At 40.6% G+C, this 22074-nt stretch overlaps 1 protein-coding gene and 1 long non-coding RNA gene across 6 annotated transcripts in view; one reads left to right on the top strand and one right to left on the bottom strand.

The window, feature by feature from the left end:
- Positions 1-576: 576 nt before the first annotated feature.
- On the top strand, positions 577-21842 carry cbx2 (chromobox homolog 2 (Drosophila Pc class)). 2 transcript variants are annotated; one of them, XR_005209974.1, is made up of 7 exons: positions 577-667; positions 769-812; positions 3329-3394; positions 3869-3938; positions 4017-5615; positions 15281-15284; positions 21829-21842. XR_005209974.1 is itself a non-coding variant. In XM_037792740.1 (5 exons), exons 1-5 carry the CDS (start codon positions 596-598, stop codon positions 5358-5360), a joined length of 1596 nt encoding a protein of 531 aa, XP_037648668.1. In that variant the 5' UTR covers positions 577-595; the 3' UTR covers positions 5361-8543. The 2 variants fall into 2 exon arrangements, 1 of the variants encoding a protein (XP_037648668.1); XM_037792740.1 differs by lacking the exons at positions 15281-15284; positions 21829-21842 and having other exon boundaries at positions 4017-8543.
- LOC119501963 overlaps positions 15402-22074 on the bottom strand; it is a 64761-nt gene continuing 58088 nt past the window's right edge. For all 4 annotated transcript variants that reach the window (XR_005209979.1, XR_005209977.1, XR_005209975.1 and 1 more), the window contains one exon: positions 15402-15548. This is a non-coding gene — a long non-coding RNA (uncharacterized LOC119501963). The remainder of the gene's footprint in view (positions 15549-22074) is intronic.

The raw sequence follows: 22074 nt of genomic DNA, 5'->3' as shown, positions 1-22074 counted from the left end.
TTACAGGCGTTAGGCTATTGTAAGGCAAGCCAGATCGTTGCACAAATAGTACCTAAACGTCCCAGTGCAGGTAACCCAATTGGTTGGCACTTAACTTATTTCCCCAACTAGGATAGTCAACACTCTCAACAAACAAAACACAAAGATCACAGAATCCCAAAAGGGCCCAAAACAGACCAGAGTTTCTGGTTTGGCTGATAACACATGTTGCATTGAGTGAAGGAGAGATCAGAATCACCCTGGGTGTGCAGGTTCCCTCCTCTTTTAAGCCCTACAGAAAGGGCGTCGTTACACCCTGATTGGCCAAGAGGGGAATGCACCAAGCTGCTCTCAAATATAAATGTTAAATAAAAGACTACGGAAGAAATTTTGCGAATTTATTTGACCCAACCCTAATAAAATCTAATGCGACCCACCTGTGGGGTCCCGACCCAGTCTTTTTTTGGGAACCCCTGCTCTACAGAGTACATCATCAGCGCTTTTATTCTGAAGGCCACACCGTGAACATCCGGTGGTGCTCGATGCGTAACTCGGATTGGCTGGACGCGCCTCTCGTGTCTCTGATAAAGGATTGTTTCTCGGGGTGAAGGCAGACATGGAGGAGCTGAGCGCCGTGGGAGAGCAGGTTTTTGATGCGGAATGCATTTTAAACAAGCGGCTGAGGAAGGTCAGAGCTGTGGAAAAAAACATCCAACACTTTTTAATCCGCGTTTGCTTCTTCTAGTTTACAAACCATCTCCCTGCTGTGTGGTTTCTCTCTCTCTGCAGGGAAAGTTGGAGTTTCTGGTGAAGTGGAGGGGATGGTCATCCAAGTAAGTACAAGTGGAGCTCAGAGCCGAAACAATGAAAACAACAACAACGTGTCCGCTTGTTGCTCTCACTAAAAACTGCTCGCTATAAACTGTTATTTGTTATTTTATTCATCAAATCAGCAAACAAAAACATCACATTGTGTTTCTGATGATCAAATCCTGCCTTTGCATTTTGCTTTCTTTTGTTCATAACACCTCACAATTTGGGAACTTAGCAGAAAGCCAATTTTTAGGTGTTTTATCTTTATTCTTTTTACATAACCTCCTTTTTATTCCCACAATAGTGATGTTTTACTCATTTTATTACTCACTTTAAACAAGTTATTTATGTGTGCAATCAGTCCAATTTATTAACACTATAATTGATTTATTACTACTTTATATATAATGTTAGATTCCTTACATAATACCACATTTTATTGTTATTTTTGCTCTGTTTTTTTTTTTATTTTTGCATTTATGTTTTGCTGCTTGCAAGGCTCCACTCTGCCTTCATTTTCTTGTCACTTGCCCTTTTCTGTTCACCCCACATTGTTGCTGTAATCCACCATCAATGCACACTGTTGCCTGCCAGCTCCATGGCTTTTCTGTTAGAACCACATCCTTTGTGTGTGTGTGTGTGTGTGTGTGTGTGTGTGTGTGTGTGGAGAGAGGGTGGGGGTTGATTATTTCAGTGGTGACTGCTGATCAGAATAGGCTATTCAACAACAAGTGATGAGGAGAAAAAGGTCATTACAAATGCATGTAGTTCAGATCACTTCAACACGACGCACATCTGTGGTCTGTTTTCAGTTTGTGTCTGCAAGTTTTGTATTCTTCTAAATTTTATACGAATGATTAGACGCTCAGGAAAAGGGAGAATAATGCGGGACACTTGATTAATTCAACAATAAAACCAGCACTGGACCTTGTCACAAATGTACAGGTGCCACAGAGAACTGAGGTTCCTTGCTGTGCCGTCACAAAGCACAACAAAAGTTGTTATTTTCATCACTTCCCATAAATGTCAGAGCACTCCTATGACCTAAAAATGTTCCTTCCTTCCTGGCGTGCTCATGTTTTTCTACAGAGATGAACAGTGTGCGGCTTTCACCACACGTGCGCTGCTGCTCACTGTGGGTAGAGAAAAAAAATAACTCAAAACAGAATCTGATTTGGAAGCTGTGGGAGGCGAGTCGTAAAGTACCTTCTTGTCACTGAACTTTCCCACAAATTCCCCACATATTTCTGTAACAGCCCCAGAAAATGTTTCAAATTCTCCACTTTTACCTCCCAACCCCCCCCAAACCTGCATCCTCTTTGTAGTTTTTGGAAAAAGTGATTGTGAAAGCTCGTTCCATTTTACGTTTGGAAGAGGAATTCAAAACCGACCTACTTTCTCTCACCTCTGCACAGCGAAGCCAGACGCTGCTTAAACTGGGTGGGATTGTCAGATTGATTCCAAAAAAGTCAGTGTTGGGGAAATTGTTTCAGATGCTGTTATACAAAGCGAGTAACGACTCAAGTCCATTCAAATCATTTAACTGCACATCAAGCTTTCCACTAGTATGTTTGTTTGATGGTTAAGTTAGAGTGTGCAGATCTGTGGACACGAGCGTAATACATTTTAGTTCTCGCTCTGTTCTGAGCTCACTTGAATGATCTTTCTCAGCCAATCCTTGAAGGAATACTTCACCCACAAAACGACCATTTGTATGTCAATGACTCACCCTGTGTTACCTTGAAGTCTGGAAGAAAACAATGTTTTTCTCTCGTGCTTCCACGGCGAACGAAGAATCAAAACAAGAGAAGAATCTTGATAATCCAAGTCTCTTTTATCATGTCGTATGCTCACTACTTCCCAAACACATGCTGCATCTTCGCTAAAACCATACTAGGGATTCCCCCACTTAGTCGATTAGTCGACTATCGGTCGTTTTTGTCTGAGTGGACTCAGATTTCTTTAGTTGATTAGTCGTTTTTATGCTTATTTCATGCTGAATGACTTATTTCCGAGAAACTTCTGAGCACGTCTCCGGTAAAACACAAGATTCAAAGTGGCGCTTTTTGTGGAGAAACTCAGTTTTACAGATCTGTCGATTTAAATCAAACATAATCGTGTTAGTCGACTAATAATGTCTTTGGTCGAGGACAGCCCTAAACCTCACTATTCAAAACACTTAAGCATCTCACGCCTGCCAAGGTGGACTGTTTCAATGAGACTTGGATTATACTGCACAAGTTGTGATAGAAACAAAGTCTTCTTCAAGAATTCAAGGTAACACGGGGTGAATAATTGATATACGAAAGATAATTTTGTGGGTGAAGTATTCCTTTTAAATAGTTCGTCTCAGGTAACATGCAGGTTACAACAGCTGTTGCACAGAGTTGTGCAACAAACTCCGACAAAGGTTGTTTTTCTAGATGTGGGATGCGTGCTTAGGTTGGAGGGTACATTTAATCTTGCAGGGCCACCTTGCATCTTTATTTTGACTAATACTGTGATGTGTGACTCTCTTTATGTCAATTTATTTCAGACACAACAGCTGGGAGCCGCAAGAAAACATCCTGGACCCAAGACTGTTGGCTGCATTCAACAAGAAGTGAGTGTCCTTTATCGAGACATTAATACACCAATGAGTGGTCTATCCCTTAACTTTAATATTAGTTTTGTGACACTCAGACACACTTTAAGTGGTTTGTGCAAGATATTTATAGACATGTTGCATTTTTAGCTATGATGTTGATTTCTATATATGTCAGACAGTAGAGTAAAATCAGAAATATAGATATAATTTTTCAGACCTAATTTATACACGTTAGATATAATCCTAGAGATATTTTAGATACTCTATATTGATATACACAATATATTGCAGTTTTTAGTTAAAATGTGTTATCTATCATATTGCTCATCTACTTATTGTTATAATCATACTGAACACTGACAAAAATGTCAAATTTTGTCACGAAACAGCCAACGAAAAAAGTTCTACCAGAAGAAATGTGGTGCTACAACATAAATTGATGAATACTACTTAATACGCCATTAAGTATTTGTTGATTTTGTTTTCTAGAGAGCAAGAAAAGGAGCTTCTGTTGCTTAAGAAAGGGAAAAGGCCGAGGGGACGACCACGGAAAATTGTAGTAAGTACAATTGAAAGCAGAATGTTATTAACTTTGTCGGATTACTACACAGAATCTAATATTTCCTGTCAAATTTAGGAAAATGTGCCCGAAGCTCCAAAGTCAAGCAGCTCTTCATCCGGCTCGTCATCATCGTCCTCCGATTCCTCCTCCTCCTGCTCCTCCTCTTCATCCTCGTCAGAAGACGACGACGACGACGACAGCCATGCAGCCAAACAGGCAACCCCGGGCGTCAGAACGCGAGACCTTCACCCCGTCCCGCAGAAGAAGGCGCAGATTGTCGTCGCAAAACAGGAGCCGCCAAAGAAGCGGAGCAGGAAACCCGCGTCCCCTGAAGCGAAGGAACTTCCACAGACCAAGGGCGCTCGCAAAATCCTGAAGGCGTCCAAAGATGCCGATCTTCCGGGAGCGATCAAGAAGCCCGTTCACCCGGCGAGCTTCACCTTCATGGGCTTTCACCGGGGCTCGCCGAGGGATGCGGCGGGCGGCCAGAACAGGAGCTCTCAGAGCCAGAGCGGGGCTGTTAAAAACTCTGTGGGATCCGGCAGGTCAGTCCAACCGGCCTCGCTCGCTCTGAACAAATCCAGCCAGAGCAGGAATGTCGCCGAGGGTAAACTGTCCATCTCCAGTATGAGCAGCGGGACAAGTCTGGATTTGAAAGCAGCTGCTAGTAAATCAAAAGGGGTCGCAGCATTGAATTTGAACACATCCAAACACCTCATTCAAGGAACCACTCAGCATACACTAAGCTCCCCCAATGGACAAAAGAAACCCCAGGCCCCTGTGTCAACACTGCAGCGGATACCCAACACTAAAGCAGTGGCTTCCTTACCATCTAAAAACGCCTCGTCCAATCAGGGCCCTCAGCCGCTCAACCTTCAGAACAAACTGGTGCAAAGCAAAGATGCTCCTGGAAATGTCGCCGCTCCAGTATCAGGCCCGAGGAATGCAACGAACCCAGCGAGGAAAACTACCGTCTCACAGAACCAGGAGTATAATGCTCCCAAGAGTCCGGCAGCCCCTGGAAGACTTCACACCAGAAAGAGCCAGCCTGCGACAGAAAAGGTGAAGGAGGCGACTGAAATCCAGACCCCCAGAGTCCAAGGCAGGCTGGAGAAGAGCGGCGTGCAGAAATCCTCCACGGAGGTCCAGAGCCAGCAAGAGAGATCGGCCTCCAAAGACGGCAAGAAAGGCAAAATGAATGACATGAGCACGGGCGAAGAGGAGAGCAGCTCCGAGTCCGACCAGGATTCTTCCTACGTCGGACAGGACGGCTCGGTAGCGGTCCAGAGCCAGGACTGGAAGCCCACGCGTAGTCTGATAGAACACGTGTTTGTAACGGATGTCACGGCTAATCTAGTTACTGTCACAGTCAAGGAGTCGCCAACCAGTGTGGGCTTCTTCAGCATTCGCAACTACTGACAGGACTCCAGACACTGCAAACCAGATGGGCTTTCAAGCAAAAAGGGAGGGCGGGGGTTTCGGAAGGAATTAGATAAACCTTTGGCTGGAGAATTCCTGAGGAATGCATCAGGGACCGGAGGTTAATTTTGCGCTTCATCTTCTTTTAGTAAAAGACCAGTTTTTTAGGTTAAAAGAAAAAAGGACTGAACGTCAGTTATTGATTGTTATTATTTATTTGCTCATGTCTACAAATTGTTCAAGAAATTCAAGAGGGTGCTTTTTGGTCTCGGCTGATAATCTCAAAGAAACTAATCTTGTTGGTTTCAGTGAGTCCAAAATTGCGTCTTTTGCTGGAGAAAAATAACTTATTCATCTTCTCAGTGTCGAGATAAAAACTTCTGATCTCTTCTGTTTCTCTGTTGATGAGATCTGTTTTGTTATAACCATAGAAATAGAATAGGAGTACAACGGACATTCCCATTCAAATCAATGTCACAGGATGGTCAGAACGGCGGCCAATTTTATATGTACCGGTGCTAGAACTAATACTGCAGGGATGACGCATTTTTGTAGGCAAACCAGGGAAGTTGGCATGTGGTGTGTCGCCCTAGGTTCCATCAACAAAGAGCCGATGGGATTTTTCCATTGGGGTTTGGATTATTGCACAAATTAAGTTTTGTGTCAAACATACATTTATGTTACTTACTACACGTTTTGTTCAGCAAAAAGCACAAATGAACACCACATTTCACATGAAGAGTGAATGCAATCACTAAAAGTAAAAAGCTAATGTTAGGCTATAAATGAACCACACCACGGTGGTTGTAAAGGCTGTAAAGGCTGTAAAGGCAGACAAGTCGGCGTGATGACGTTTTGTAGTCTGATTTTGCCACTTGTTACAGACACATAGACACATACAAGCTTAAAAATTCACAAGTGGGTTATTTATTTGTGTACTTTATATTGTAGAATGAAAAGTTAAAATCTCCACAGACCTTATTTCAGGCATCTAACTAAATAAATATTCAAAAAAGACGAGGGAACCGGAAGTGCTAAAATCATTTCCAGGCTTTAAGACTCATTCCTGCAGCACTCTATTGCAACCGTTGTAACTAACTAACTTCCGTATAAACAGACTTGCGGCAAGTCATGGACTCACTCCTGCTGGCGTGACGTGTAAAACAACAGCGTCGGAGTCTAGTGTGTGTTTGCGTAGACCCATCATGTCGACTGTTCCCTATTATAAATACCTAATAAAGAAAGTAGGAATTGGCCTTAACAGACGTCGATTCAGCTCTGTGACTACAATGTGTAACACACTTTACAAAACTCAAAACTGACATGAGTTGTCACCTTAACAACCAACAATTGCCATTTTCTTTTTAACTTGTCAAATGACCACAGCAAACAGTTCAATGTCCTGTTCTTCTATATCTATGGTTATAACCTACAACACAGCAGATAAGATACTAATGATGAAAGGGTTGGGCATGAGCAGGAGGCGTAACCTCTGTTATGGGTAGCAGACATTTAGTTCATAATGTTTCAGTGTTGTGAATCCATATCAATCAATAGCTAATGTAAACCAGTTTTTTAATTCTTAGTATAGAATTGTTTATTTTTTTAACATTTCATAAGTTAGCTACCTCTTTTTTTTCTCTCGATGTTTGCTGCATATGTATATTCATTTTCTCGTGGGATAGGAAAACCTTTTCCCTCCAGGGTATACCATCATTGTGTCCATATAATTGTTTTTTTTATATAGCTCTAAAATGTATTGGACTCTCATGCTGTATAGACTTTGTGTTAGTACCAGCGAGCAGCTCCAGCAGCAGCAGACACAACAGCTTCATTTTGCTGTGTAATGAAAAAAAAACGAGTTGAACTGTGCGCACCATTATCGCCTCGAAAAAGAAGTTTCATTCCACAGTGCAGCCAGTTTATCAGCACCCGTTTCCAAACGGGCCGAAGCATGCTGGGAGTCAGATAGAGTATCTCTGTTCCTCCCTGCCGTTCAGATAAGACTCCAACTGAGGTTTGCTCTTCTGCCTTCTGCATCAGTTCTGTCCTTCGTTCACCAGCAACTCTAATCTTTCTCAGACTTGTAATTAATATGGATAAAAACCAGAGAACAAGTGCTCGTGTTGACACGGCAGGATGATGTTGAACGGCACACCTGACGACGCTTCTCACCAGCCCCTTGAGATCGCTGCTTTGATCCCACCGCGGGAGAGGTTTGGGTGTGGACAAAGCTCGACAAATAAACCGCTCGGCATTGTTTGTCGCCGACCAGATGTCATCGTTGTCCGTTGCTACTGGTGTTTCAAAAAATGTCTGGAACTGAAATACCAGATCTGGTTGGTTGTTTTTTCTCTTTTTCCTTGCAGCTGCAGACGTCTCATTTCACCCGCCTGCATGGGTTCAGGAGCTGCAGGCCCGGCCCTCCCAGAAAAAGAAAAAAATAAAAGAAGATCTTTATCTGATGTAACGGAAAAGAAACCACAACAATGTGCGCTACTTTCTGCTCCCTCGAGAGGAGTTCAGCAACAAAGCACTTCGACTGAACTCTTCTGTCTAATCCTGCTCTGCAGACTGTGCCTTTTCTTTCTCTCAAAGACTAAACACAAAGGCATTACCCCAAAGATAGTTAGAATTTCAGGTTGCTCAATAAAAAGGAGCACCCCTAGAGCATAGCACGGAAGACCGGACTGTTTCATTTCCTAGTCCGTATTGTGTTGAAACAGAAAAAAGAAGAAGACTTATCACAAATGTATGGAACCAGACACGTTTGATGCCTTATTGAAAGAATAGATTAAAGTTATTGTAGTTTTCCATATAGCTCCGACGTATCTTTCAAAGTCAAAGAAATGCATCAGGCAGTAGGTAAAAGTTTAGTCTAGTTGAATCCTTCACACTCACACTACCATGTGATAGGCTATGGGGTAACGCACGGTGTTTATATGATGAAAATGATTTGTTTTTTATTCTATCTGCTTTTCTTAATTAATGAAAAGAACAAACTCGGCATACATATGTTTCCAGTTTTTTTTTTTTTTTTTTAGCTCTACTAACCATCTCGATGGAATATTGTTCTCTTTACAATCTATTTATTTCAAATCAAGAGCCTTTCAGGGTAGAATGGTGTCACCAATACTTGTATTGTGCCACTTGTCAAATTGACTAATAAATGGTACAACCTTCTTCTGACTTGTTTGTTTTTATCAAGCAAAACATACTCAATATTTGCTGGTTCCTGCTTCTTAAAGGAATACTTCACCTACAAAATGACCATTTGTATATCAATTACTCACCCCATGTTACCTTGAATTAGAGGTCGACTGATAGTGGATTTTTAAAGGCCGATATCATGACGATAGTTCGGAGCAGGAAAAAGCCGATTAATTGGCTGATATCTAACCTAGTCGTCTACTTTTTACTTTTTAATAAATCTGTTTTTTGTCACTCTGAATTCAATCATTCGTAAGAGAATATCCTGAAGTGTGATTTGTTGGATTACATCGTTGGAATATGTTCTATTTACCTGCGATGGGCGATGCGCTGTTCTGTGGTTTACAGTATGACTGACCAGGATTACTTCTGTTGCGCATCCTGTTACATTGTTAAATGCCACTCTTACAAACCATTAATGTTTGCGCATGTTCCCGGGGTAAGGAGGATCCCAAAGTGTGTGATTTCATTTCATGAATGGATAGTTTCGTGGCTGGATTATTTGGAAGAGAGAACGCCAAATTGGTAAACAAGTTAAAGTAACAGTGAATGATTTATTTTCCTCCCTGCCGGTAGTGTTGCGTGATATGTTTGGGAGATAACTTTTTTGTATGGAGCCTCCATGCAAAACAGTCCTCGCATGATCGGTGCCGGCTGCGCAGCCATCGGCCACTATCGGAGCCCAGTTCCATCGATAACAATAGTTTGTAAAACGTCCTATTGGCATATCAGAATAAAAAAAAAACGGAGAAAAGTCTTGATTATCCAAGTCTCATTTATCCAGTCGTATGCCCACTACTTTCCAAACACATGCATCTTCGCTAAAACCATACTATTTAAAACACTTCCGCATAAACAGTTGAGTAGCGCAGCTGCCTGTTTTAGTGGCATGTGTTTGGGAAGTAGTGAGCATACGACTGGATAAATGAGACTTGGATTATACTGCACGAGTTGTGTGAGAGTTTGTATACGGATGTGTTGATATAGTTGATATAGATATTTCTTCAAGAATTCAAGGTAACATGGGATGAGTAATTGATATACAAACTGTCATTTTGTGGGTGAAGTATTCCTTTAAATGTGAGGATTTGCTGCTTTTCTCTCAGTTATACGACTGTAAATTGAATATGTTTGGGTTTTGGACTGTTTGTTGGACAAAACAAGCAAATCGAAGACACCACACTGGACTCCTGTTAGTGGTATTTGTCATTATTTGCTGACCTTCAGACCAACCAATAGGGGTGGGGGAAAAAATCAATTCAAGTAAGAATCGAGATTCTTCTAAGATTCTGAATCGATTCACAACTTACAAAAATCTATTTTTAAAACCATTTATTTTACATAAGAACCGAGCTATTACTACTGATGGACAGTAATCCTTCACACCAAGTCAAAGATGTGTCAAGCATTATTGTGTGATTTGTTGAAAAATCACACAAACTACCAGTTTTACAGTCTTTTTTTGTTTTACAATTTATTTTTGAAATTGGCAAGTTTCTGAGAAATAGAACGACAGCTAGCCTAAGACTACCAATTTTATTTATGTAACAGGCAGTATTTTTTACATTTTTTTTATATAACTTGAACCTGAGAATTGAGAAATACTAAAAACCTTTTAGTAAAAAGTATTTATTTGTGCAGGTTGAGCATGAATAAATGTTACCTTTTGCAGTTGTGTGTTTACACTATTGCAATCAGTTGATAAAACTTTTTCTAAAATAAAAAATCTATATTCTTATACACACTTTACTCTGCTTTCATCCCATAATTTGCCTTTATTAGTGCACAGCAGTCTGGAGTAGATCCTGACCCATAAATATATAATTATTTTGACTGATATTATAATTGCGATATGATTTGCAATATTAGAGGGAATGATCATTTTTACATCATTATTCTCATTTTCATTGAAAAACATATGGTGTGATTTTTGCAGGGATCTGCACCAAACAAAGATGTTTCCTTTAGTCTGTAGAATATGATGTGTAGGTCAGGACATCTCTGCAGCACCACGATGTTTCATTTAAAATGGTATTTTGACACACAATTCAACTTTAACAAACATTGTCCGTCCTGAGATTTGAAAATTGCAGTAGGCCATATTGTGATTTTGATAAAATTTGGATTAATTGTGCAGCCTTATCAAACATATAAACAGACTGATAATGAAAGTAATGATAGTTGTAGCCCTACTTTCAGCATGTTTGCATCAAGCTGAGATGAGTCAGAATATGTTTGGCTTTTCCAAAAAGTGCCACGCACTTTGTGTATGACTGATTTATGCTGAAATCCGCCAACACTTACAAGATGTCAAGACTGGATTTTATCTTTCATTATCCATGAAACGGTGTTAGTTTCAGTCTTAAATAAGTCACATCCATTAGGGAAGAAACGAGATAACAGTCAATAAGACTTTCTACATCTCTTCCCTCCACTACAACTCATGCAGACATGTACTGCAACAGCCACTAGATGGTGCTGTTGTACTTGAAGGTAAAGACACCCAAGAGTGCTTCAGTTTCTTAATTAACCATAATTATATAATCTGTTAGCTCACACACTTGACATTGAAATCCTTAAACTCAGTGTATCTTATTATACGCAGACAATTTTCTGACTCTCTCACATTAAAAAGCTCCCAATACACTTCGACAATAGTACTCTCTCTATAATAATAGTATAACAGCGCACACTGGTATTTCCTCTATAGTGAAAGGCATACAATGATATAAACCGCATTGTTTTTTTCTCAACAATGGCTCGAGTTGTCTACGACCACAGTTTTTGATTTCAAGAGCGTGCCAAGAGAAATGCAGAAGTCCTCTGTTTCCACTGCATCCTCATCTGATGATCTTGATAACATTAGAGAACCTGTACATTCCTCTGACACGCCAACACTTCACCGTATGGCCGCTTGTGATTCAATTTCAGCCATTCAGTCCACTTGATCTGCCTCGGGTCTGTGTAGGTACCGGGTGTGTGTATGGCTTGGCTGGGCAATACCTTGAGTCCAGAGCTCCACTGAGAACAGCGGACGCAACCGCAGGATAACTCAGACAGCTTTTGATTTGGCACTTAGTCGTTCAAATCAAATAATCTCTCAGTAACAGGACAGAGGACAATACAGCCAGTCTGTCTTCCCCATCATTCCACCAGCTGCAGACCGCTGCCAGCTCTAACCGTTTTGTTATACTAATCTTTGGCGGCTACTGTCACACTTGACCCGCATGTAATATTCATGACCTGTAACCATCAGACCATCAGAAAAGTGCTATGTTCTCTATACTGAGACGATTGGCTGATTAAGACAGAAAAAGAATCAACAATTCAACAATCTATTCATCGTTTTAAGTGACGTATCAAATAAAAATGCCAAAGATTTGTAGCTTCCACCTTCACCAATCTGAGAATCTGCTGCTTGTCTATACTATCATTATGTACTGAATCTCTTTGGGGGTTTATTAACTGTAAAAAATGCTAATTGAAGAAGACTCATTAGGTCTGGAGTTTCAAAAATGTATTTCATATAGTCAATTTTAAGGTACTTGTACTTTACTTGAGTACAACCATGTCATACTTTTAGAGCTAAAACGTTTAAATGATTAATTGATGCAAACTATTGAACTATTCAACAACTATTTTGATAATTGATTAATCGGTTGTAATAATTTTTTAAGAAATAAAAGTTAAAATTCTGATTCCAGCTTCTTAAATGTGAATACTTTCTGGTTTCTTTACTCCTCTACGACAGTAAACTGAATACCTTTGAATTGTGGACAGAACAAGACATTTGAGGACATCATTTGGGAAACACTGATACATTTTTTTACAATTTTCTGACATTTTATAGACCAAACAACTAATCGATTAAATCAAGAAAATAACCGACAGATTAATCGACAACGAAAATAATAATAATATAAATAATATATAAATAATATAAATAAAATAATAATTTATACTTCTACTCCACTACATCTCAGAGGCAAATACTAAATAATATACAACATTTATTTGATAGCTTTAGTTAATTTACAGATTTAGATTATTAATACAATAAATGCAATAAATTCCAATATATTATTTTAGATTAAGCAACCCGGCTGTATATAAAGTAATTCAAATGAGCTCCACCTTTACCAGCTGCAACATTAAAGTGATGCACATATTAATTAATCAATAATTATAAACCAGTAATATAATATCATTCTGAATTATTCTGCATAGTGAGTACTTTTACTTTTAGTACATTAAGTATATTTTGATGCTATTACTGTTGTACTTTTTCTTGAGAAAGATTTTGAATGCAGGACTTTTACTTGTAACAGAGCATTTTTTTTACACTCTAGTATTGCTACTTTTACTTAAGTAAAAGCCCTGAATACTTCTTTCATCACTGCATATACTCATATACAGTTAATCGATTATGAGATCATTTTTTGTATGCAAAAACATGGGCCGTCCACGACTAAAAAACATCTTAGTAGACTAACACTCATATGATTGTCAACTAATTGATTAGTTGATTTCATCAACAGATCTCTGAAACTTCTACAAAGAATCACAAAAGCATCCCTTTAAATCTTGTGTTTACCAGAGATGAGCTCATAAGTCATTCTGAATGAAAAAGCATAAAAATATGACTAGTCGACTAAGGCCAAAACGACCGAATATGACTAATCGACTAAGAGGGGGCAGCCCTAGTAAAAACTGAATCTGCAAAGTAAGTAATAACTATAACTGTCAAATAAATGTAGCTGAATAACAAGTAACTCAACTAAAGTGCAAATTGTACTTAGGTACAGTACAGTAGGTGAGTAAATATAAGACTTAGTTACAGTACATTCTGGTCCTCAGTGTCATACATGTTGGCCAAGTGAGGAAAGTGGTGCAAGGAGCTCATTTTACAGCTTGTTATTGTTCCGCTGAAGAGACTAAATGAACAAGAAAGTCTGCAGCACCTTTCAACACACAGACACCCCTCTCCCTCTTTCACCGCCCCTGTATTTACACACTCTTAAAAACACTGTCACACAGCCTGACTAACTGACAGAAGTTATCATTACACAAAGCGCTCGATTCCATAATTTATAGAGATCTCCGTCCCAGTCATGTGGAATTCTCCCAAAATAAATTCAAGTAAACACTTACGCGACAAAGAGGCACTCACAGTGGCCTGGTATGCATAAACACTATGAACAGTGTGACAGTGTAATCCCAACCCCACACCACCCCCACCCCCACAGCCCAACACACACATGCATACCCAACAACCCAGCACTGCACTGACTTCAGGCAGGAGTTGGAAATGAGCCTAAACCCCCACCTCACCTCACCCCCCCAGCGCCGATGCACCAACCCCGATCCCCGACACCCCCCACACCTGACTCCTGGCAAAATAAGCCAGACTCCAATCCATCTTCCATCGCAATAACACCCCCCCCCAAACCATGTTGTTTTGAAGAGCATTCAGCAAGTTCATCTCCGGGGATGTTTTTGTTTTTTTCCCCAGGACGTCTTATTGTTTTAGCAACACAAGATGCCGTAAATCAATCAGCTCTTTGCTTGGCCTTTGTTTAAAAAGACAGAAATAAGCTTTTTCCATGATGCATTGTTTGAACGTAAGCAATTGATACAAAAGGATGCAACCAAAAGGGATGATTAGGGACGCATGGGAACTCATTTTACCTACCTTTTCATTTGCAGAAATCATTTTACTTAACTTTTTGCAGGCAGACAATAGAGTGCTCCAGTGATGACGTATTTTTGTAGGCCAACCAGGAATTTAATATCGTCCTATTTCCACTCGACAAAAAGCCAATGGGATTTTTCCATTTGGTTTTGTATTATTGCTGAAAATAAGCTCTGTGGCAAACACACATTTATGATACTTCAGCAAGATAATCTCCACAAATGAACACCAATTTAATGATTTTTGAAGCGTGAATTTAATCACCAGAAGTAAAAAGCTAACGTTAGGCTATAAACGAACCACACCACGGTCACATGAGCGCGAGCATACGCGACGAGGCTGTAAAGGCGGATGAGTCGGCGTGATGACGTTTAGTAGTCTCATTTAGCCACTTGTTAGCAACCACCTTTTTTAAGACACATAAAGGCTTCAAAATTCACCTGTGGGATATTTACTGGTGTATTTTATTTCTGAGAACAAAACGTTAAACTCTCTTCAGCAACGAGGGAACCAGAAGTGCTAAAATCACTCACTCATTTCAGTGTTTTAGGACTCATTCCTGTAGCACTCTATAATCTTTGCAACGTAAAATAATAGTCCAAAATATAGAAAAATATTCAGAAAAAATCTCTTCTATTCAGAAAGCTTCTCATAACAGTTATATTTTGGGGTTTTTTAGCTTTATGAAGGCTCCATAGCAAACAAGAGACGATAGAAAAACACAGTTTTTGTGTTCTACTTCCATCATTGGCTCGACTCCAGGCTGGATGTTGACTAATGTGGGGATTTAAAGGCCAATGCTGATATTGATATTTCATTTTCTCTGTTTGTATTTGTGTTTGGACTCCTCTCTACCTTGAGGATTGTAACCAAACGGGGCTGGTTGAGTTTAAAACGCCTGGGATGGTTGCTATTCGATTTCAAAGGGAATGTTTAGAAACCTGATCCGACCCTCCAGCGAGCATACCTTCTACACCCACGTCTCCCTCGCCCCTCATTCTAAATCACTCCGCTGGAGCAGTGTAAACAAACTTCAGTTTGCTCTCTGATATTGAGAGGTTAAGACAAGCGGCAATCCTCCACTATGACAACACGGCCTCAGACAGACGATGTCATCTGTCTTACCTCACTCTCCATCCATCACTACGCCGGAGTCGACATGTCTGACAGTCCCACTCTCGCTTTTCTCGCTGGCACAGGCCTCCACATCTGTCACATTTTCCCTCCAAGCTTACTTTTATTACACCAGATGAACTCCGCCTCCGTCCCTCTGAATTCACGGACACCTGAAGGGCAAGCAGGCAGAGAGAAGACCTATTGATTAGTCATGGTATCTGATGTCATCCTGGCTCCACAAACACTTTTTCAATTGCCAATCAGCTACCTGTAAAACATGAGGGAGCAGCATCGGAGCCAAACTGTTCAAAAATGAATTTGAAGCTTCAAGTTGGACATGTAAAAATGTCGAAGTGCAAACAAACATAAACAAAATAAATATGAAGTAATTAAAAGAATGAATAACGAGTGAAATTAGAAATAAATAAATTTATTGGGTTTGTAGGTGAGCTGGAAAAATATGAAAAGAATTGATAAATAAGAATTAAATAATTAGTAATAAAATGTTGGAGTTGGGTCAGGTAGTTGTTTGATAATATCAACATTTGTTCTGCTTTTCCCAGCTCTACGAGGAGGCTATTTGAAAGTTTGAGCATATTAAAAGTTAAAGTCCCAGCCTCTTGGGGATCGTGAGCAGGGCAACCTCAGATACTTTAGAGGAATGATAAATGTTATATATGACAAGCACACAACTTTAAAACTAATTTAATGACAGTTTGCAATTTCACTTCCACTAGTCCAAAATTTGGGATAACCACAACTGATTTATTGCCATTTAGGAAATTCAGACAGAAATAAAAGTATGTAGAGCTTCTCAGTACTGGCCACAAAGAAAAAGGAATGGATGGAAATAATACAGTACAATATTTGTGGAAGTCCTAACATGTTGTTGAAACTTCAAGTCAAAAACAACACCCAGATGTCTGCCTCTTGAAACAATGTAGAAATGCCAACCACTTTAAATCTTGTGTTTACCAGAGATGTGTTCATACGTTTCTTGTAAATAAGTCTTACATAAATCTTAATTGACTAAGACCAAAACGACAGAGTAGTCGACTAAGAAGAGGGGGCAGCCCTAATTTTTACAGTTTCAAGTTCAGACTAGGCTTGCCGCGGTAGTCGGTGTTACCGGTGTTACACTGTGTTCAGACATACACTGATTACATTACTAGCCCACCGCCCCACCATCGATTTCGCTTTTTTTTATAGAAATAAAATCCATTTAGTTCATTTTCGCGCATCAGCGCCGTGTTATCAATACATAGTCGGATGACGGACGCCACAATCTGAAAGTGAAAGTGTCTGCTCTGTACGGAGTCTCAGCTCAGAGTAGCAGGAGTCAGATTTCACACGGGACGAGAGAGAGTTGACAGACAAGACGATGGCGGAGGATTTGGTGTCGAAGCGAAAATCAAAAGCTCCTACTTGGCAATATTTTTGATTTAAACCCAATGCTATAAGGGAACCATAACGTTAATGAGGCGATCGCCGTGCGGAAGAAGGAGCGGTCTCAGCAGAGCTGAGTGGAAACCTGTGACCCCGCAGCAAAAGCTCAACCAGAGAGGCCAGACACACAGCAATCCAACGTTAAAGATCAAAGTAAACGCTCTACACATATTGAGCGTAATCTTTTCTTGTACAATATCCGGTGTAATCGGTAACACCGGTGTTGTCACAAGTTTATTTACCGGTGGGAAAGTTTCCTCAACGTGACATCCCTAGTTCAGACATTTAACCTAATAACATTAATAATTAAAGGAGCAGTGTGTAGGATTTAGTTTTTTATTTAAAAGGTTCAGTATGTAAGATCTGGTGACATCTACAAACCTCTCCCATGTGCCAAGTGTGTAGGACAGCTACGGTGGCCAACATGAAAACGCTAATGGCCCTCTTTAGAGCCAGACTCTGATTTTCAGGTGATTGTACACTAAATAAAACATACTTATTAACATTATATTCAATTTCTGCCAATAGATCCCCCTAAATGTTACACACTGGTCCTTTAAACCTCTCCCGCGTGCCAGTAGCGTAGGTCATTTGGTGAATACGTGGAAGTGAGTGATGAAGCAAGAGAGAGAGAGAGCGGCGGCGAATGACAGTGGATGTTGCAGTTTGTGCAGAAATAAATGCTGCAGCTCCTCAAGACCGACAGAGGTTTCCCGGCAGCTGAGTGGAGTGATGCTCTGGAGCGAATAACGTTATCGAAGAGTTTACCGAGTGGTTTGTCAGTTCTGGGCTACTGTAGAAACATGGCTGCCGGCTCCGTAAAGGAGGCTCCCTATGTAGATATAAACGGCTTATGAAAACACAATTCTTATTTTCAGGTGATTGTACACTAAAGAACACACATTTATTAATATTATATTCCATTTCTGACAAGAGACCCCCCCCCCTAATTGTTACACACTGGCCCCTTTAAGTAATGATACAATATGGTAAAACACGGTTACAAAATAGCAGCGAGAGCAGGAGAAAGTAAAATATAAAGTAAGACAGAAGGAAATATGACAAAGAGTCTGAGGAGTGATTGTACAAAAGCAGTTTTTTGACATGAAAACCTTCGTTTTAACACCCACAGGGCAGGAATAAGGAGGAATCTCCCTCTGCTGTGACACTGAGGTAACAAAGTCAAACTGTATCTAGCAGACAGAAGGTGCCAGCGGGAAGTTTGCCCCTCTGATCTTTGCATAATCTGCTCTGGGGAAGACACAGCTACTCTCCTTACCACCTTCAAAGGCTCCTCTCCTTAACTTTCAGCCTCACATCCTAATCTGATTGAGCAGGAGAGAAAATATTGACTATTTCACAGGACAAAGCAGAGTCAATATTTGAAACCATTGCTATGATACACTAGTGGAAATGGAGCTCAAATATTGACAATTTAACCAAATAATTGTCGCTTTTTTTAAAGCATTTCAAAGCTTCTGCTAGTTTCTAGTTAGAAAATCATATTCACACAGATCTTTCCCAGCTTTGACATTCCCCAAATACAACATTAATTTCCCCAAAGCTGGGGTCAACCCACACAAAACTTCATAAAGCCAATGGCACCAGGAGAGGCGCGCTGATAAATCAGCGGCAGGCCGCGAACAAGGCCCGGTGCCGGCAGACCTGTGTGCAACAGGACAACTCTATCGCTGAATTTCACAGGTCATTACTCTGGCTCCAGCCATCGCAGCCTCCAGTGGCTCTGGAGACGGCCAGCTTTTTCTCAGAGACAACAGCTTACTGGGCTTTGTGCTAGCTAAACAAGCGTGTCTGTCTCACAGCAGTAGATTAATGTCTAGATAGAGGGCTTGCTCCTCAGGGAGACCTGTAGAGGAGCCATCCTTCAACCTTTGGAGGCCATTACACAATAACAAAATAACAAAATCTGAGAGAGGGGCTCATTGACTGAACCCTGTCCTCTGGGGCTGAGGGAGAAAAAGCGGTAGATGGAGAAAAAGGTTTCTGAATTAAATCCTCGCCAAAGAGAGGAGGGATGAATATCCTGGAAACCACAGTGAGCACATTAAAACTGTTTTTTTTATGCTCTGCAAGATCAAACAGAGCTGAAGAAAAGTATAAAAAAAAAGAACCACCATCTAGGTCTGATTATTTTCAAGATTGATGAATCGGTCAAATATTGATTATTGATTAATCAGTTTTGTCTATAGAGTGCTTCAGGGACCAGGAAGCTAGCATCGCCCTGGTTCCCTCGAGAAAAACCCAATGGGATTTTTCCATTGGGTTTTGGATTATTGCAGAAAATAAGCTCCGTGGCAAACAAACCTTTATGACACTTACACGTTTTGTTCGACAAGATAATCTCCACAAAATAATGAACACCACTTTTATGAATTTTGAAGCATGAATGCAATGAACGTCACATGAACGTGAGTATACACAACGAGGCTGTAAAGGCGGACGAGTCGGCGTGATGCCGTTTAGCATTGTCTCATTTAGCCACTTGTTAGCAACCGCCTTTTTTTAAGACACGTAAAAGCTTAAAAATTCACAAGTGGGGTATTTATTGATGTATTTTATGTCTTCAGCTTGTGTTAACCATTATTTCAGGCATCTAACTAAAAAACCCATTAAAAAAAAGACATTGACTTCCCGACGAGGGAACAGGACGTGCTAAAATGCTAACTCATTTCTGAGTTTTAAGACTCATTCCTGTAGCACTCTATTAAATGCTCATTATTAGAGTCCAAGGGGGCATCTTGAAAATTCCCTTTTTTTTAATTTGACAAGCAATCCAAAACCCAAAGATGAAACTAGCTGAAACAAGAGAACGTTTTGGTTGAAAAATGACCGAAAGGATTCATTAATTATCAAAATAGTTGCCGATTAATTTTCAGCGAACTGACTAATTGATCATTGCGATAATAATAATAATACATTTTATTTTGTATAGTGCTTTAAAATGCACTCAAAGGCACTTTTACATGGTAATAAAGTAAAAGCAATAACAGCATATAAACAACAATGAAAAAGGAAGCGCTGCAGCAGCGGCCTCTCATTGCCGTGTGGGCCATCACGCAGCTTTAAGAGCGTTTTCATTGAGTGTCATCTGTGAGAAGGTTTGTGTGGTAAACACACAAACCCTCGGCACTTCACATGAATGACAGTAAACAACACAGGATCTCTGGCTGCGCACCCCCCACCTCCCCTGAGGAGAAACGGGGTCACACAAACACGGCATCTGACTGGCTCTTAATTTGTTTAAAGCAGCCCATTCAAACAGGATCATCAACAGAGAGAGAAAATCTCGTTTCCAAGGCTGTCGCCATGGCTCGAGCCGTGTTGTTTAGGAGGGGAGATCAGGACGCCGCTGACGACTCAGCTGACTTCCAGCACACACAGCTTCACAGAGGCGCCAGGTTGTAATTAACACTTTGCAGATTACGTTTACAGGACCAACATGGCCTGCCTGAGTTTTATTACCGCCTGGGTTGTACTTCTGCCCTCCGGGGATACAAAACACTCCCTGTTTGACGTCGGGCCTGTCCTGTGTGAGAGCGTTTGACAGGTTTTCATCGTGGCGAGAGTCTCCTGGCTGTTCACTGTTCTTCAGAGATAATGAGAATCTCCGCTCGCTTCTGCCAGTTTTCCAGCTATGGCTGGATGAAGACACACGCCACAGTCTGACAATATTAATCTATTTCTGTCCCAGTATCTGCAGCTTTCATTTATTTATTTGAGCTCACGCTGCTGGTCTAACAGTCTTATTAGAGGAGCAATGAAACTAATCCATTTCTTGGCAGCGGGCGGCAGACAGCTGGGCAGTGAGGAGTCGCAACAAAGTGGCTGATATAATTGCGGTGTAATCATTTTCATGCAGCTCCTCGGCTTCTTCTGAGACTGCAAGCGGTGCTTCAGGTTAACATGCTATGGTAATAAAGCAGCCATTAACGTGCCAATGACCTCAGAGCTTGAGAGCCAAGTCATTCAGCTTTCATCAAACATGCCATTTAGGGCAGATTTCTCACACAGAGGAATTGCCTTCACACACAGACGAGCATAGTATTTAAAAAATGTAAATGTAAGGTTCTGTCTAAGAGCTTTTTTTGGATTAAATGTTCTGAGAGCTCAAAACTGTTCAAACGGATTCCTTCGTGTTAGCCTGTTAGATCTAAATATATCAGATAAAAGCGGTCCTGCGCTAATGTTAGTCCTATTTAACATGCTGAACACTTGTGCATTTTAATCATGGACCGCAGCAGCGTGGCTGTTTGCATTCTGTGTCCATCATCACCGAGACAGGCAGACGAGCAAACTGAATGAGTTACACTTTAAAGTGCAGCTGTGGAAAACATCTGCACACATCTGCACCACTAGATGGCAGATATCCCCTGAAATACTTGCAATGCGGTTACGTAGTGTTCAGCAGCTGTCATTAATATTCCTTCAATGAAAACTCAAAACTGATGGCTTCCAGTCGTGTCAGAAAAAAAATAAATCGTCTAAAAATAAATCAGTTCAAAACCCCAAACAAGACATGCTTCAAATACAGAATCAACAAGCAGCAAATTAGCACTGAAAGCCTGTCAACAACTAACTGTGGCAGAGAGTTCATTATAGATCAGAGTACAGAGAGGTGTCAGTCTCAACGGAAAAAGCCTGGGATTCCCATTTATCTCCCCGAACCACACTCGTGTGTCTTAAACACTTCACACTGAATTAAAGTGAAGTGGAAACCCACTCTCCAGACGAGCAGCACTTCTTTCCACTCCATGGCTGGGTGATAAATCTGTAGTCTTCCAAACTCTGCCGCCTGCTTCCCTTGTTCCTCTCTTTTATATATAAGAGTTCTTCTTCTCTCTCTGTTCTGGCAGCAGTAGGTTGCTTTGATCACAAAATACTAGGACATTTAATCGCGATTAATCACATGATTGTCCGTAGTTAATTGCGATTAATCACAAATTAATCGCACATTTTTTATCTGTTCAAAATGTACCATTAAAGGGAGATTTGTCAAGTATTTAATACTCTTATCAACATGGGAGTGGGCAAATAACAGCTGTCAGTGTGTCAGTGTGCTGACTTGACTATGACTTGCCCCAAACTGCATGTGATTATCATAAAGAGGGCATGTCTGTAAAGGGGAGACTCGTGGGTACCCATAGAACCCATTTTCATTCACATATCTTGAGGTCAGAGGTCAAGGGACCCCTTTGGAAATGGCCATGCCAGTTTTTAACAGTTGGTACC

Source organism: Sebastes umbrosus, chromosome 14 (genome assembly GCF_015220745.1).
Source record: "Sebastes umbrosus isolate fSebUmb1 chromosome 14, fSebUmb1.pri, whole genome shotgun sequence".
NCBI classification, from domain to species: domain Eukaryota; kingdom Metazoa; phylum Chordata; class Actinopteri; order Perciformes; family Sebastidae; genus Sebastes; species Sebastes umbrosus.
The sequence above is the reverse complement of the archived record's forward strand: the minus strand, read 5'-3'. Positions and strand labels throughout refer to the sequence as shown.